Raw genomic sequence first — 13,657 nt, 5'->3', positions numbered from 1 at the left:
CTGAAGATGACATCACAATTGCTCAGGGCTCAGGTAACGATCAATCACAGCTTATCTCTTTCCTGAAGGTGAGGCATGATTGGTCGTTATCTGAGCCCTGAGCAATTTCAATGTCATCTTCAGTTGACAGAAGTGACAAAATGGCCGCCCTGTGAGCTAGTTAAAAATGGGTGGATTTCTCATATTTCCCAAACGCAAAATTAATCAGAATGCCGTGTTCAGACTAGTAGGCCTGCCTAGAACATATTTTTGAAAAATATATGTTTGGGTTGACTTCCTATTGAAGTACTGCATCCCTTCAGTATATTTTATTTAATGTGTAAACATTATGTACTGTGTTTGAATGTGATGATGCTCCATATATGTTACAAGCAGCAGACGAAAGGTTCATGATGACTGTAACATCTATGCTAAATTCCTGTCGATGGCAGGTTACATTAGATACTAGCATTAAACTACATTACAGTATAAGGTTTGGTTGAACATTTTGGTGTTTAAATATAGAATGTTTAATTCTATTTTGCTGTATGTGTCGGTTTTTCAGTAAAAGCACAACTGGAAGTGACAGGCAATGTTTTGATTTTCACCTATTGCAGGGTGGGTCTGGAATATATAAACCGCGATGAATAGGGGTTCAACTGTATTTATTCTGTATGTATTCATTCTTTTTTAATTCTCTTACCACGCGTCCTTCGGTAGCCTCACCGAGAAGACCTCCAAAGGTGATGACAGGTGACATGCAAGCACAGTAAAGGAAGAGGAAGGAGGCCAGACACTGCAGGCTCAGGGCATCAGTGTAGTCAGAAAGGTAGTGAGGGGCCTTCCGCTTGATGTCAAAGATTAAACCGCCAAACAGCCTTTGGGGGGAGGGAAAGACACATTTTAGGTGCAAAACTTTGCTATAAAACGACATTGTTAATAATTTGGGGTTAATCATACCTGTGGGTAAATGTATAATTTTGCGTTTGGCGACAAAAGAGAAACTACTTGCCAGCGCTGCTCAAGGCAGTTTGTCATGAGCCGATAACACACTGGCCATCTCAGCCAGTTTGTCACCAATCTTTTTAAGGTATATAAGGTATACGGGATAGGGTTTTAAGTCAAATTTTCCATCTTCTGAGGTAGCATCAGAGAAGGAAAGCTGCCAGTGTGTAAGCAGAATGTGAAGTTTAAGACCAAGAGGCTCACAGCCAACGGTCCTTTGTATTGAAAGCAATTGTTTCTGTCACTCTGACATCACCGCGGATTTAATAGTCTCATTGCGCAAAGTTGCAGTGGTTGTGTTAAGGCACACTTGGGACACGGCAATGTCCTGCACACGTGAGTTGGCAATCATAATGGAAAAGGCGATTCTGCTTGTACATAGTTGATAAAACATTTTATGGGAAAGCCAGAGTGAAAGCGACTATGGTGTCTTTGTCTCTTCTACTTACTTTCCAGTGCGTTGAAGCTCAGGGCCACCATGGCCTCCATGTTCCTCTGACTCAACAAGATCTGTGACTCCATTTGGAAGAGGAGGAACCTTCCGCTTTTCCTGTGTGATTAAAAAAAAAAAAAAAAAGTGTTTTTCTTAAATCCAACCTCCACACTTCAAGAAGAGTGCGGAATTACAGTGTAGTGTTACACTCAAAACACTCACCCAAAAGCATTCCTATATAAAAAGTGTGACATTGTAGTACACAATAATTGTGTATCCATTTTATCCTTTATTACACAGAGCTATTGCTTGTGAAGCGATACATTTTGCTGTTTTTTTGTGCAGCTGTCAAGGGATCAATTCATATTCAATACACGCTTCATAATTTTGCAATGAACAGTTCACCAAAAATGTTGCTTGCCCCAAGTAATAAGGATAAACAATATCTAAGGATAGGTGGACACTATTTGAACTCAACTCCATCATTGTACATCATTTTCATCCATAAAAATCAATTCATTACATTACATTACATCCATTCATCGATTCCTCTTCCATTCATTAAATTCTCTTCAATTGCCAAATGAGAAAATCAGTGAAGAGAAGTCACATGAAAAATTCTCCAAATGCAGAATTGTTCGCACCTGTGTTACCAATGCAGTTTGCTGTTTACTGCAAGTGCCTGCCTTTACAATCCAGAGAAGGCCAAATTGTATATAATAGTACAAATTGTACCTTGTATCTGAGTATCGAGTGCCTAGAACACCGGTACTTGCTTTTGACGATGCATCAATAAGCAACTGTGACGAATAACGACCACATGGTGGAAAAGGAGCTTGAGTGACTTGATTTAAGTTTTGTACTTTTTACAACGTAACGCCACTGTAAAAGTAAAAGTACAATATCTCAATCCTCGCTCCACATCTGGCTATGTGTACAGTATTGAAATTAAGGTTACATTCATTTATGAACAAAAAACTTCAGTGGTCATTCTTTGGTCATCAATGGTGTAGTTCAGTGATTCTCAAGTGTGTCAATCCAATTTCATTTATTTGGTCTGAAAAATATTATTTAATTCATTAGAAACAACTTACTTAGTTTTTTCATCTATTTAAGCCAGCAACATATAGTGACTGGCAGAACAAGTAACTGCTCTTTCACTATATGGCAATTGTCCTGTGCATCCAGTTTTTGTTTGTTATGTAATCCTGCTAAAACACAAACCAAACTCCTAACGGGTAAAAACAAGACCTTTGGCCTACCTTATGTGGGAGTGTGGGGGTTTACCTGAGAGGGCACATTTTTGGGAGGTTCTATTCTGATGGAGGGATCCCACTCTCCAGGGGGTAACACTGTCACTTGGTCCAAGAACTCATCAATACCAGCCACAAGGTCATTTCTGTCTTTGGCTTTATATGCCACATCGTGGAAAACCTGGGGAGGTAAAAAGTTTGGTTGTTATCCAAACGCTTTTATTTAAGTTCATCGCGGGGTGGAAAATCAACATCTGGCATTAATAATAGCTGCACTGTGGAAAATCCCGATGCTCATCATAGCGTGCTGTGTGTTCATCCCTCTGGAGCTCACTTTTTTGGGCAGAATTCAAAGGACAAGGAAGCGACAGAATTTGTCATTATTGCTGCTTCCATATTGCCGGGACCAGAACCTCACCTCGTCAGTCATCAGAGTTGCAATAGACCGTCCAATTTCATGGTACTGCGGACCTTTTCCCAGAGGCCCAAGCAGGATGAAGAGAAACCTGTGAAATGCACAGGGAGTACATAGAGGACACAGTCAGGGTGTGCGCTGGATCATCTGTCCAAGAAGAAACATCGAGTTCAGCGGGAGCAACCTGGTGGTGATGGGAACCTCAGCCAGGCCACTGAGCAGCACAGCGGGGGCCAGGCGGACGAAGGCCACCACAGGGCGTTCGAGAAACTCCAACTCCCCAACCAGGACATTGGAAGCCTCTGCACCAGGTGGGATCTTCTTCATGAAGTGCAGGTCAATCTAACAAATACAACTTTTCAATGACTGTTGACATCAGCAGTCTGAATGAGAATGGACAGAACGGAATTAAGGACTTTGATGCTGGTTAAATCCAATCATCATATAATAGCAATGCTAATACTTTGGGATATGCACCTCCAACTTCACAGATTGTTTGTTTATCAATATTAACAGGTACAATTTCTGTAAAAGCTAAGGTTAGCCTTGGAGTCCCACAAGGGTCTATACTGGGAACAATACGATTTATAAATTACTTTTGGCAGAAGAGTTTATATTTTAATCTAGAATCTCTATTTGTTCACATCCACAATGCTGCTTATATATGTTAAAGTGGAAGTCAACCCAAATATGTTTTTTTTCCAGAATATGTTCTATGCAGGCCCACTAGTTGAAATACAGCATTCTGACTGATGTTGCGTTTTTGGAATATAAGCAGCAAAATGCACCCACTTGTAGCCATCTCAGGGGGCGGCCATTCTATCACTTCTGTCGAATGAAGATCAAGCCCCCTGAGCTAGCTAAAACCTCTCATATTCCACAAACGCCATATTAATCAGAATGCCGTGTTTGGACTAGTGGGCCTGCATTGAACGTATTCTGGAAAAAAATATGTTTGGGTTGACTTCCACTTGAATAATTAGTTTCTCTCAGTTGTAGGAACAGTAATTCTGTCTCCAGGAACACTCCTCCGTCCTGCAGGCTGTGCTGGTAGATACAACATATTATGATTTTACTCGACACTCATAAACAAAAGCATTCACACTCATATTAACAACTGTGGTAAAGTCAGCGAACCTGGAGAAAACCCACGCAAGCATAGTGAGGATGTATTTTCGCGCTCTATTTGGACCCAACCAGACAAAGCGGACTGAGCGTTGGCTTTGATTTTGTTGATTCTGGTGCTCTCTTTCGGGTGTGAGGACTCAGTACGTCTTGGACAAGCTTATGAAAATCATCTTAGACACCACCCCTATAAAACTACATGATACGAATAAAAACAAGTTTTATTGGATGAATGAATTCTAAAATCTCACTATTTTCAAACTGCAACACAGAACTGTAAGTGCATAATCATTATGCTGTTATGTAAATACAAAGTAGGTTGGTCCTCCAGTTACATGTTGTCCAGTTTCCCAGGATAGGCTATAAAAGTTGACTGTTCTACACGGTACCCAATCTTGAATCAATAATTTGACTCGGTCTCACTTTCCACAGATAAACAGCAAAACCAGCGGTGGCTCACTTTGCTGAAATCGACAGCGCTGTTTTCTCTGCTGACGTCCTGTTTTCCCTCTGTGCTGGCTGACTGGGACTGCGATGAAACTGTTTGACCTGTCAAGAAAACACTGATGTCAGGTCAACCAAAATGATGGGAAAAGGATCATGATGAAAACAATGAAAAAAAGTCTTTTTAGTCTAGTTATTTGTGTAACGAAAATTACAAAAGTAGAACAAAGAGTTCGTTCTTGGCAAAGAACTTTTAACGGCATAGTAGTAGACAATCCAACAATCTTGAAATGAAGCAATGTTACTGTGATTTTTTTTTTTTTAATCAAATTATTTTTTAATCAAACAATCAGACAGACATGTTGATGGTCGTTGGTCTGCCTTCCCACTAAATCCGACTAATTGTTACAACGCTTGTACTGGACCTCATTAGTTTGTTTGTGTATATATTAACTGTGTATGGCGGACACATACTCACCATTCTTATCCATGGAATGAGGCTCTGATTGTTTCTTGCCAATGTCTGCAAAGGAGCGGACAATCGGGATGCGGTTGGCAAGCTTCTTGTGGTTCTGGTGGTGATGCTGCTTGAGCAGGGCCTCACGGATCCTCCTCCTGGCATCCTGACCCAGTTGGCCGGACACTTCATGCTGATCCAGGACCATATCTGAAAAATAAACCAAGATGGGGTTGGTTTTGCTTTACAGTATTTTTAAGATATTGTCAATTCATTGTGCAGGGCAGACTGTGTTACACGAGCCACAAACAACCTAACATTATGGATGGATATAGAAAGAGCGCGAAAAAATAGAATAGGTGCGCAAATAGTTGAGGATAGGTTACACGGGGAAAAAAAAGGTTAAATTAATTGATTTTGAAAAATGATCTGGAGAATCACATTCATTCTTTTTTGAAAAAACGTTTTACCTGCGATCTCCTCCAACGAATTTGCTCTCATGTCCAGCATAACCGTGCCATTCATAATGCAGCTGCGGAGCTCAAAAAGACTGTGTAGGGACAGCGTGGCCACGTAGGGCTTACTCCATCGCTCGCCACCATCCTCCACGTCCTCCTCAAACTTCAGCCACCTTCACACACGCACCCAGAACATTTAAAAACATTAGGCGGCAGGTGAGTATATTTCTCTGTAGAATATACACAGGTAAGGAAACAAACTATGTTGCATGTACTGCATTCAACAGGTAAAATATACCTTATTAATGTGCTGAATAGGAATAACCTTCTCTTATTCTCAGTACTCACCCATGGCTAATTATTTTTTTATTTTTGGGGGGAGTAACTCAAAATGTTGAATGTTTATTTGATAGTGCAACCCCATACACAACAAGAGGTTGTCACCATTTTCAGTTAAAGTAAGCGGTAGACAATCACTTTCTGCCATTGTTTACAAACATTATGAAAATGTCTACAGGGATGGCAAAAGTAGGATGTGGTGCAACAAAAACAGACCCACCTGGCAGTCTCCTTCCACTCTGCATCCTCCCCCTCCCTGAGGCAGATTTCGTCCAGCTCTGTGAACAGGGCGTGCGGGATGTGCTCCTCATCGCCATCCTCTGTCCCCAACAGGAACTGCACCCTCTGGGCTGGTGTGTCTGCTGCAGCAAACCACAAAGCTTCATTTCTGCTAAAACTGCAGCTACAGTATGTCCAAAGCCACATGCAAATGTAATGCGATGGACGGAGGGACACCGACTGTGTGAGGGGGATTCTCGTCCGTCGTCAGCCGTGGAGTCCCTCTCCTTGGACCTCTTCCTGTGTCTGTGGCCGTGGTGACGGTGGCGGCGATGTGATCTCCGACCCAGAGGAACATGTACCCCAATGTACAGAGTGCGGTGACCTGGAGTCAACATAAGGGAAAAGAAACACGTCATATTCCAACTGCAGACATTTGGGGAGAGAGCTTTTAGTACTGCAGCTCTCTTGCTCTGGAACTGTCACTGGAACTTTCTCTGGAAATGTTATTAATCCATTAAAGCCTCCACTGAAAACAACACAAATGTTTGTAATATGTTTTTAAATAAGAAAAAATGCACTCTATAATATGGTAATTGATAAAACATGGTTGTAACATCAATTAAACAGAATGTCAAGAATTGTCAGTTTGTGCATCATGATTAATTCATTCCATCTCTTGCTATTGTGTGCTACTTGGCCACCAGGGGGCAGTATGATACTGCCATGAAGACACAAACGAAGGAGACTTTCACAACCACCAAGTGACTCATTACCTTCAGTGAGGATATATGTCTGTGAGTATCATTGTATTGTCTGTCTACATGTGTTGCTGCACTGGTCGTGTTCAAATATCTGCTGCTTATAGTGTTAATTTGTGAAATATATATATATATATATATATATATATATATATATACATATATATATATTAGTGCTGTCAAAGGATTAGATTTTTTTAACTAATTAATTGCAAAGGTTTCCACAATTAATCGTGATTAATCTTATTTTTCAACAACAGTTTTTTTACAAAGCTTGGAACCGATACTTAGTTGAGTAAAATCTTGGAATTAATATGGAAAACAATTAAAAGTATATTTTGATTCAAAGATTGTTCTAATAGCTTTCTTTGATCTTTGAGTATGATTCTTTTCCTGTAAAATACAATTGTTGAGCGAAACACCAAAGACCTACAACTAATATGGTATTTGAATTTGGCTTTGCAGACTGCACAAATTATTTGGGATTTCTCCAATGAGCTATCGAGCAAAAGTCCGTCTTTGTGATAGCGACCCTCCTCTATGTTTGGCTACAAAGAGAATAGAGGGAAGCTGCCACAGGAACTAAGTAAAACTGAGTTAACTGAGTTGATTTTTTTTAATGTGTTATAAAATTTTTATTGATCTCCATAGTTAACGCTTTAACTTTGACAGCCTTAATATATATATATATATATATATATATATATATATATATATATATATATATATATATATATATATATATATATATATATATAAATCATCTCCAAATGATCTTGCTCAACTGTCCATTTTATAAAAAAATCAATTGAGCACAAAACTTTGTCCACCCCTGATGTAAAATTTGCCAGTAGCCTGGAATAACGCAAAACGTGCAAAAAAATTCCACAAAATGTTGTTGACAGTTGAAGCATGGACCAACCAAAGTCCATTTAGATTCAGATTATTTTTTGCCTTATTTCTAACTGAATATACAATACATCTTAGAAAGTCAATATAGACATGTTGAGGATGGGGTTGGATATGTTCATATTAGGAACATATCTGATTTGAAGCTGATCATACTTAGGATTGCACATTGTGCGTTTTATTGTTTGTTTACCTTGAATGCAGACCAAACAGTGGCACCTCCAGAAAGCTTTTCCCACATTTTAGCTGCCACACTTGTGCGTGCAGAACTTGAGCATGCATGCACAAGGTTAGAGTGAAGATAATCCGAGCTGACTGTCTCCCCTTTTTTACTGCAGTCGAGCTGACTGGCCAGTGATGCACACCCCCACCCTCCACCCTTCCCTGGCCCTCAGCTGAGTGGTCACAGAACTGTGAATGCCCTGTTCTTGCCTCCTGCACCATATGAGGTGCCACAGTATCCAGTAAAATCAGATCTGCATCATAGATTTTACACATATATTTATTTATATTCATCCCAGAATTCTGTATCATTTGTCAAGTGTATTGTACAGTGGTGCCTTGAGATACGAGCGATACAATTTACACGTTTTTCGAGATACGAGCCAATGGTCGGCTCATTTTTTTGCTACCTGAATGCTAACATACAATGGGAAAGGCAATAGGCACATAGGCTGACAATTAGCGTCTATGTGGCAGTGTTGATTCAAATGGTGCTGCAAAACATGTAGACAGACCATATAACATCAGTCTGCAACGTTCAGCCCCCGTCCAAAATTGGCCCGCCGCCAATTATATCTTGCCCCCTCAAGATGGCGATGATGGAAAAAAAGGATTAATTAGGGATGTCGTGGTCTTGTTTCACTACAAAATAAAGTGCGAATCTGCTCAAAATGTCATTTTCTTTGGCATGTCGCTTTGTTAGCGCTCCACTTTCATGCTTTGTCTTACAGGCACCCGATTGGCCGCATCACACAACTGACGCTGTGATCAGGTCAGAAGAAACACACTGATGATTGGTTGACTGGCCCACGAGACTTTGGCAAGCTCGGTAAACCAAAGCCAGCTGCACTCGTTTACGCAAGGAGCGTATGTTAATCTTTGATGCGCAAACCTTGCCTCACGCTAAATTTAGCATTCGTTTCAAAGAAGGATTTGATAACACTGAGAGGCTTGTTACCTTCTAGTTCTTCCTTCTCAAAGTTGGTGTTCAGCATGGAGCGGGTTCCGCCGCGGTCCACCACTGCTTCCTCATCAGTCCTCTGACACAAACATGCACAGACAAGGCTGGGTTCAGGGCTCAATTGAAACTATACATAATCTAAAATCAAACATTTTTCAACCTTACACTCTTCTTACAAAGTGGGATGATATGTCCAAAACTGCACCCAAAGTGTGAAACTCTGCATCACTCGCTGTCGACATAACACCAAAGCCAGCCAATTAGAAATTAGTATTTGGAAGTTGCTTTCTTCTGCTCAAGGTCAACCATACACGTTTAGTCAGGCTTTGGAAATCTTGATAAATAAATGCTTTTCACCACCTCTCAAAAGAGGCATTTGTCAAGAATAAGAACCATCAGGTGTGAGGATAATGGATGCTTGTTAGCATGCGTGTTGTACAAGGACAAAAATTGAAATAAAGTACACAGCCAACAAATGTTAAATATTTCAACTGAAATACAGCAATGAAACAATACCCAAAAGCCGATTCAATTTGAATGACAGCAGGGTGAGCTTTGTAAACACTGCAGCTCGTTGTTTATCAAATTCAACCGCCTTTTTTTCTGTGCAACTGGCCCTTCAGCTATTCACTGAAAAAGTCACATACTTGCATCTTTGTGCTCTTTCTGTTATGCCTTAAAATGGCAAAAGACTAAAATGGCAACAAGCTAATAGGAAGCAGTCCAGTTGCAATCGATTCAATCCCCTGAGAAAGAAAGAAAAATTCCCAAGCAGCCCCCCCCTCCAAAAAAAACCCCTCATTTCACAGTCCCATCAAATGCCTTAAAAGTACTGCCTAACTCATTACTTCATGCCTTTTCAAGTGCCTGCAGCAACTTCTGACAAGCTAACAAGTCCATCCATCCACTCATCCATCCATCCGTTATCCTAACCGCTTAGCCTCACGAGGGTCGCAGGGATGCTGGAGCCTATCCCAACTGTCTTTGGGAAGTAGGCGGGGCCCACCCTGAACTGGTTGACAGCCAATCACAGAAACTATGAGGTCTTTTTTTTTTTTTTTTTTTTTAAATGATCATGTTTTTATGTAATGCGCTCTGTACATACACCACAAAAATGCTTTCATTGTTCCGGGCGCTGATTTGTTTTCCACACTCTGGGCGCTACGTACGCTAGTAGGAGCGAGCGGCCGACAGCCATGAACACTCGCTGCCGAGCGAGGCGGAAGAAGAGACAGCGCAAAACGCCAGCAGGAGCACAATGACGAGATCCGGCCCCCTGGTTGACTATTTAACGAAAGCCAGGCTCGCCATTGGCCAAGCAAGGTCCGGATGAGGACTGGCTCACTGCAGATCTGCCCTTAATACAAACTAATTCCAGTATGACAAGAAATTTGCAGCATGAATGTCTACAATTGTTTATCCTTGGGGTATTTCGATGAAAGCATGTTATTAAGAGAGGTTTTTTAAATTGTGATGAAATAAGTAGTATGTGCCTTTTAAGATATTTATCTGATGCCAAATGTCAGGGTCAAAGGTCATGCACCAATCGAAATTGCATCTCTGCTTTGTGAAACTAAATAAGTACACATGCAGTACATCGTGACAAGCTTGGGGTGGCACTTGCTGAGCATCTGACGCTTATCCCGCAAAGATTAACGGCCAAGTGAAATGGTGGCACGTCACTCTCTCGCACACCGACGAGCACGTGGATCATGAGCCGAAAGATCAAAAGTGTTTGGTGGGCACACGCGGCAAGCTGATGCTGATGCATGAATCTTACAGTTAAGCATGCATGTCCTATCTGCCAAAATGTTTGATGCAGTGGCCTGATTTCAGGTTATTTTGTGCCAATTGACCACACTTAACTTATTCACTGCCAGACATTTTTAGACCCTCTTTTACCCTAACGTTCGAAAAAAATATAAATAAATTCCTGGGATTGAATGGCTGGACTGTGAAAAGACAAATTAATGTGTCAATGGCAGTGAATGAGTTAAAATAAGTTTCATCTTATCAAGCCAATTTTAATACCTCACAAAAACAAACAAAGGAAATACAAAATGTAGTTTTTGAACTACTGTATTCATAAAATAAAATAAAATGTACATATGCTTATATAAATTTGTTTTTTAAAATTGATTTACTGAAAACTTTCCCAGGATTGGTCGGCAACCAAAATTACTCCTAGAGTGAATCAATGACTCATTCAAGAGGTTACAGAAGAACCCAAGACAACGACCAAGGAACTGCAGCTCTCATTCGCCTCAGTTCAGGTCAGTGTTCATGAGACTGCCACTCAACTACGATGATACTGGCATGACTTCTGACAAAAAAAAGAACACAAAGGCTCGTCTCACATGTACATCACATTACTGCAACGTTGAGTATGTAAAACGTGTATTGAATGTTGAACTGCACTGCGTCTGTTACTGTTTTTTCTTTTCCTTTTATGTAGCCGAGTAAGGAAACTAGACATTAAACATCCATAAATAACTCTTGTAATGCTGACCTGCAAATTAACTTCGAAACGAGTCTGAAGTATCGTCTCAAGTCGTTTAACAACACAAAGACACTCTAGCATCTGCTTGGATGACAAAATGAAGACAAGCGGTGATTGATCACTAACCACTTCATTGTGAAAATGAATGTGAAATATTGACAACAACAAAAAATCCATCCAAGTAGCGTTTCTCTCAAACATCAGCCTTCGTACCGCAAACTCCTGCTCACAATATTCTTTCTCCCTCCATTGTCCCCATCCAATGACTCACTGATTCACAAATCAAAGGCTTTTTAAAAATGTTTTTTTTTTAATAAAATTTACAAAAATCCACATAACACAACTGCATGTTTGCTACAATACGTAATTGCAAAGTTTTGCTTCCTAATGTAGCAAGCGGCAATCCCGCAGTGAGCACGCTTGTGTTTTTAGGTGCGCTCAGTGAGTTGACGCCTCAAAAAAATATTCCTGATGTCATCAAATAATCAAAGTTGACTATCATCACCTTACCGTCGACTACAAAAAGTCATTCAATCCCTACAATGTATGCTTACAGACTAGCATACGCCTCGAGCGTCCTCTGTACTTGACTGAATGTTTCCTTCTGAAAAATCCCAATACAAATAGATGTACCATAACGCCTATTATGTAATGAGCAGTCAAACTATCCACCCGGCAGGCCTCTGTTTCTATTTATAGGCCGCAATGATACAGCTACTTCAGCTAGATCAGACAGACTTTGAATGATTATATGAAATACTGGGCAAGAGTAGAGGAAAGCAAATCATGAATTCCGTGAGTTGCGCTGTGTGATGCAGGCCGCAGGGAAGAACAGGGAGCATGTAAGCAAGACCGCAGGGGGGGAGTCGGGATGGATGAGGTGGAGGAGGGGAGGACATGCGACCAAGCGTGATAAAGAGACATGCTCACGTGTTTCTTTATGTACAGTCCAACATCATTCCAGAAGAATCATTACGTGCCAACCGGCCACAACGTTACGACCACTGGCACAATAAAATGTTATCCAATACAATAGCCCATTCAAATATTCTGTCCTTAAAAACAGTTTTGCTCTGGTAGAAATGACTCCAGAATGAGTCCAATGTCACATTGCTCTCCTGAAGGTCATGATGCTTGCACATACGTGTTGCATATACATGAGCACACATGGCGAGGGACCAAGACACAATTCACAATCCACATACTCCACCCGTATCCTTTTTTTTAAAGTCACTATAAACTGTATGGAACTGTATGAAGCTAAGCTAATTCTTTGAATTCTGTATTTTACACATGACTGTATTTTAACTAGGTGAAGCATTTTGTGAGTCTTCTCTTAGGAATCAAATATACTTACAATGAAGATGTTTGGTAAGTGCTAACTGGGCCTACTGTAATGTAATTAAAATATTTGGTTAATCCTTTTGTTGGTTCTGGGGTTGCTGTGACAACAACAAAATATGATATTCATCGTATTACTAGGTCGTGGAGCATCCGAATGATGGAAGTGTGACCCAGCAAAACATAATGTTTAATTTCGCTACATTTACTTCCAAAATGACACATACCATTTATTCTTTTCACAATTTAAAACTACTCACAGTGATCTCAAAAATGTGTCTGCGACATGCTTGAAGCAGAATACACCAAAAGCTCAAGAATTATCGTACGCTTTACATATAATTTTTTAAAGCCTCTCAAGAACTTAGCATGTTTTGGTGGGCAGTCCTGTCTCATGAACTTATCCCACTGACATATTTAGATGTCATTTCACAATGTGTCTGAAAAAGTCTGGTACTGAATGAGTTAAACTGACCCACAACTAAGGAACCGATGCCAATTATGACTTTCGTTACCATAGCGACCGGAGGTGGAGGGGGTTGAAAATGGCAAGCAGCTTCTCCTTGGAGAAGCAGAGCCAAAAGTTTGACAGCAACAACGACAACAAAACGCCAGTGCCCATCAAAACAATAAATGTATTTTCACTCATGGCTGCAACATTTCATAATGTTGAACATGCGGTGGACCCATCGCCAAGCGCAACTACTTCACCGAACATTCAAGTATTTGTCGGTTATCACGAATAGATGTAATAACTGCTTTGGCTATTGCTACACTTTGCTAACACAGCAGCCCTAGTTACATTTGACTTTCACATAATAATGCGTCTATGTTTT

At 40.5% G+C, this 13,657-nt stretch overlaps 1 protein-coding gene across 5 annotated transcripts in view; it reads right to left on the bottom strand.

Moving 5' to 3' along the window:
- The window catches only part of LOC147152889 (sodium-driven chloride bicarbonate exchanger-like), a 33,074-nt gene that overhangs the window by 7,648 nt on the left and 11,769 nt on the right, over positions 1-13,657 (bottom strand). For 4 of the 5 annotated variants that reach the window (XM_086038794.1, XM_086038455.1, XM_086038713.1 and 1 more), the window contains 11 exons: positions 8,978-9,059; positions 6,369-6,512; positions 6,129-6,270; positions 5,582-5,742; positions 5,133-5,321; positions 4,671-4,759; positions 3,270-3,427; positions 3,089-3,176; positions 2,705-2,851; positions 1,434-1,534; positions 683-857 (listed from right to left, as the gene is read on the bottom strand). In XM_086038794.1, the coding sequence (XP_085894920.1) occupies positions 683-857; positions 1,434-1,534; positions 2,705-2,851; positions 3,089-3,176; positions 3,270-3,427; positions 4,671-4,759; positions 5,133-5,321; positions 5,582-5,742; positions 6,129-6,270; positions 6,369-6,512; positions 8,978-9,014 (1,431 nt within the window). In that variant the 5' untranslated portion in view covers positions 9,015-9,059. The remainder of the gene's footprint in view (positions 1-682; positions 858-1,433; positions 1,535-2,704; positions 2,852-3,088; positions 3,177-3,269; positions 3,428-4,670; positions 4,760-5,132; positions 5,322-5,581; positions 5,743-6,128; positions 6,271-6,368; positions 6,513-8,977; positions 9,060-13,657) is intronic. The other variant, XM_086038540.1, reaches the window with a different exon arrangement.

The sequence above is a fragment of the Filicampus tigris genome, chromosome 1 (assembly GCF_054856515.1).
Source record: "Filicampus tigris isolate MCC_2025a chromosome 1, RoL_Ftig_1.0, whole genome shotgun sequence".
NCBI classification, from domain to species: Eukaryota; Metazoa; Chordata; class Actinopteri; order Syngnathiformes; family Syngnathidae; genus Filicampus; species Filicampus tigris.
Note: the sequence above shows the minus strand (reverse complement) of the source record. Positions and strands in the feature narration are given on the sequence as shown.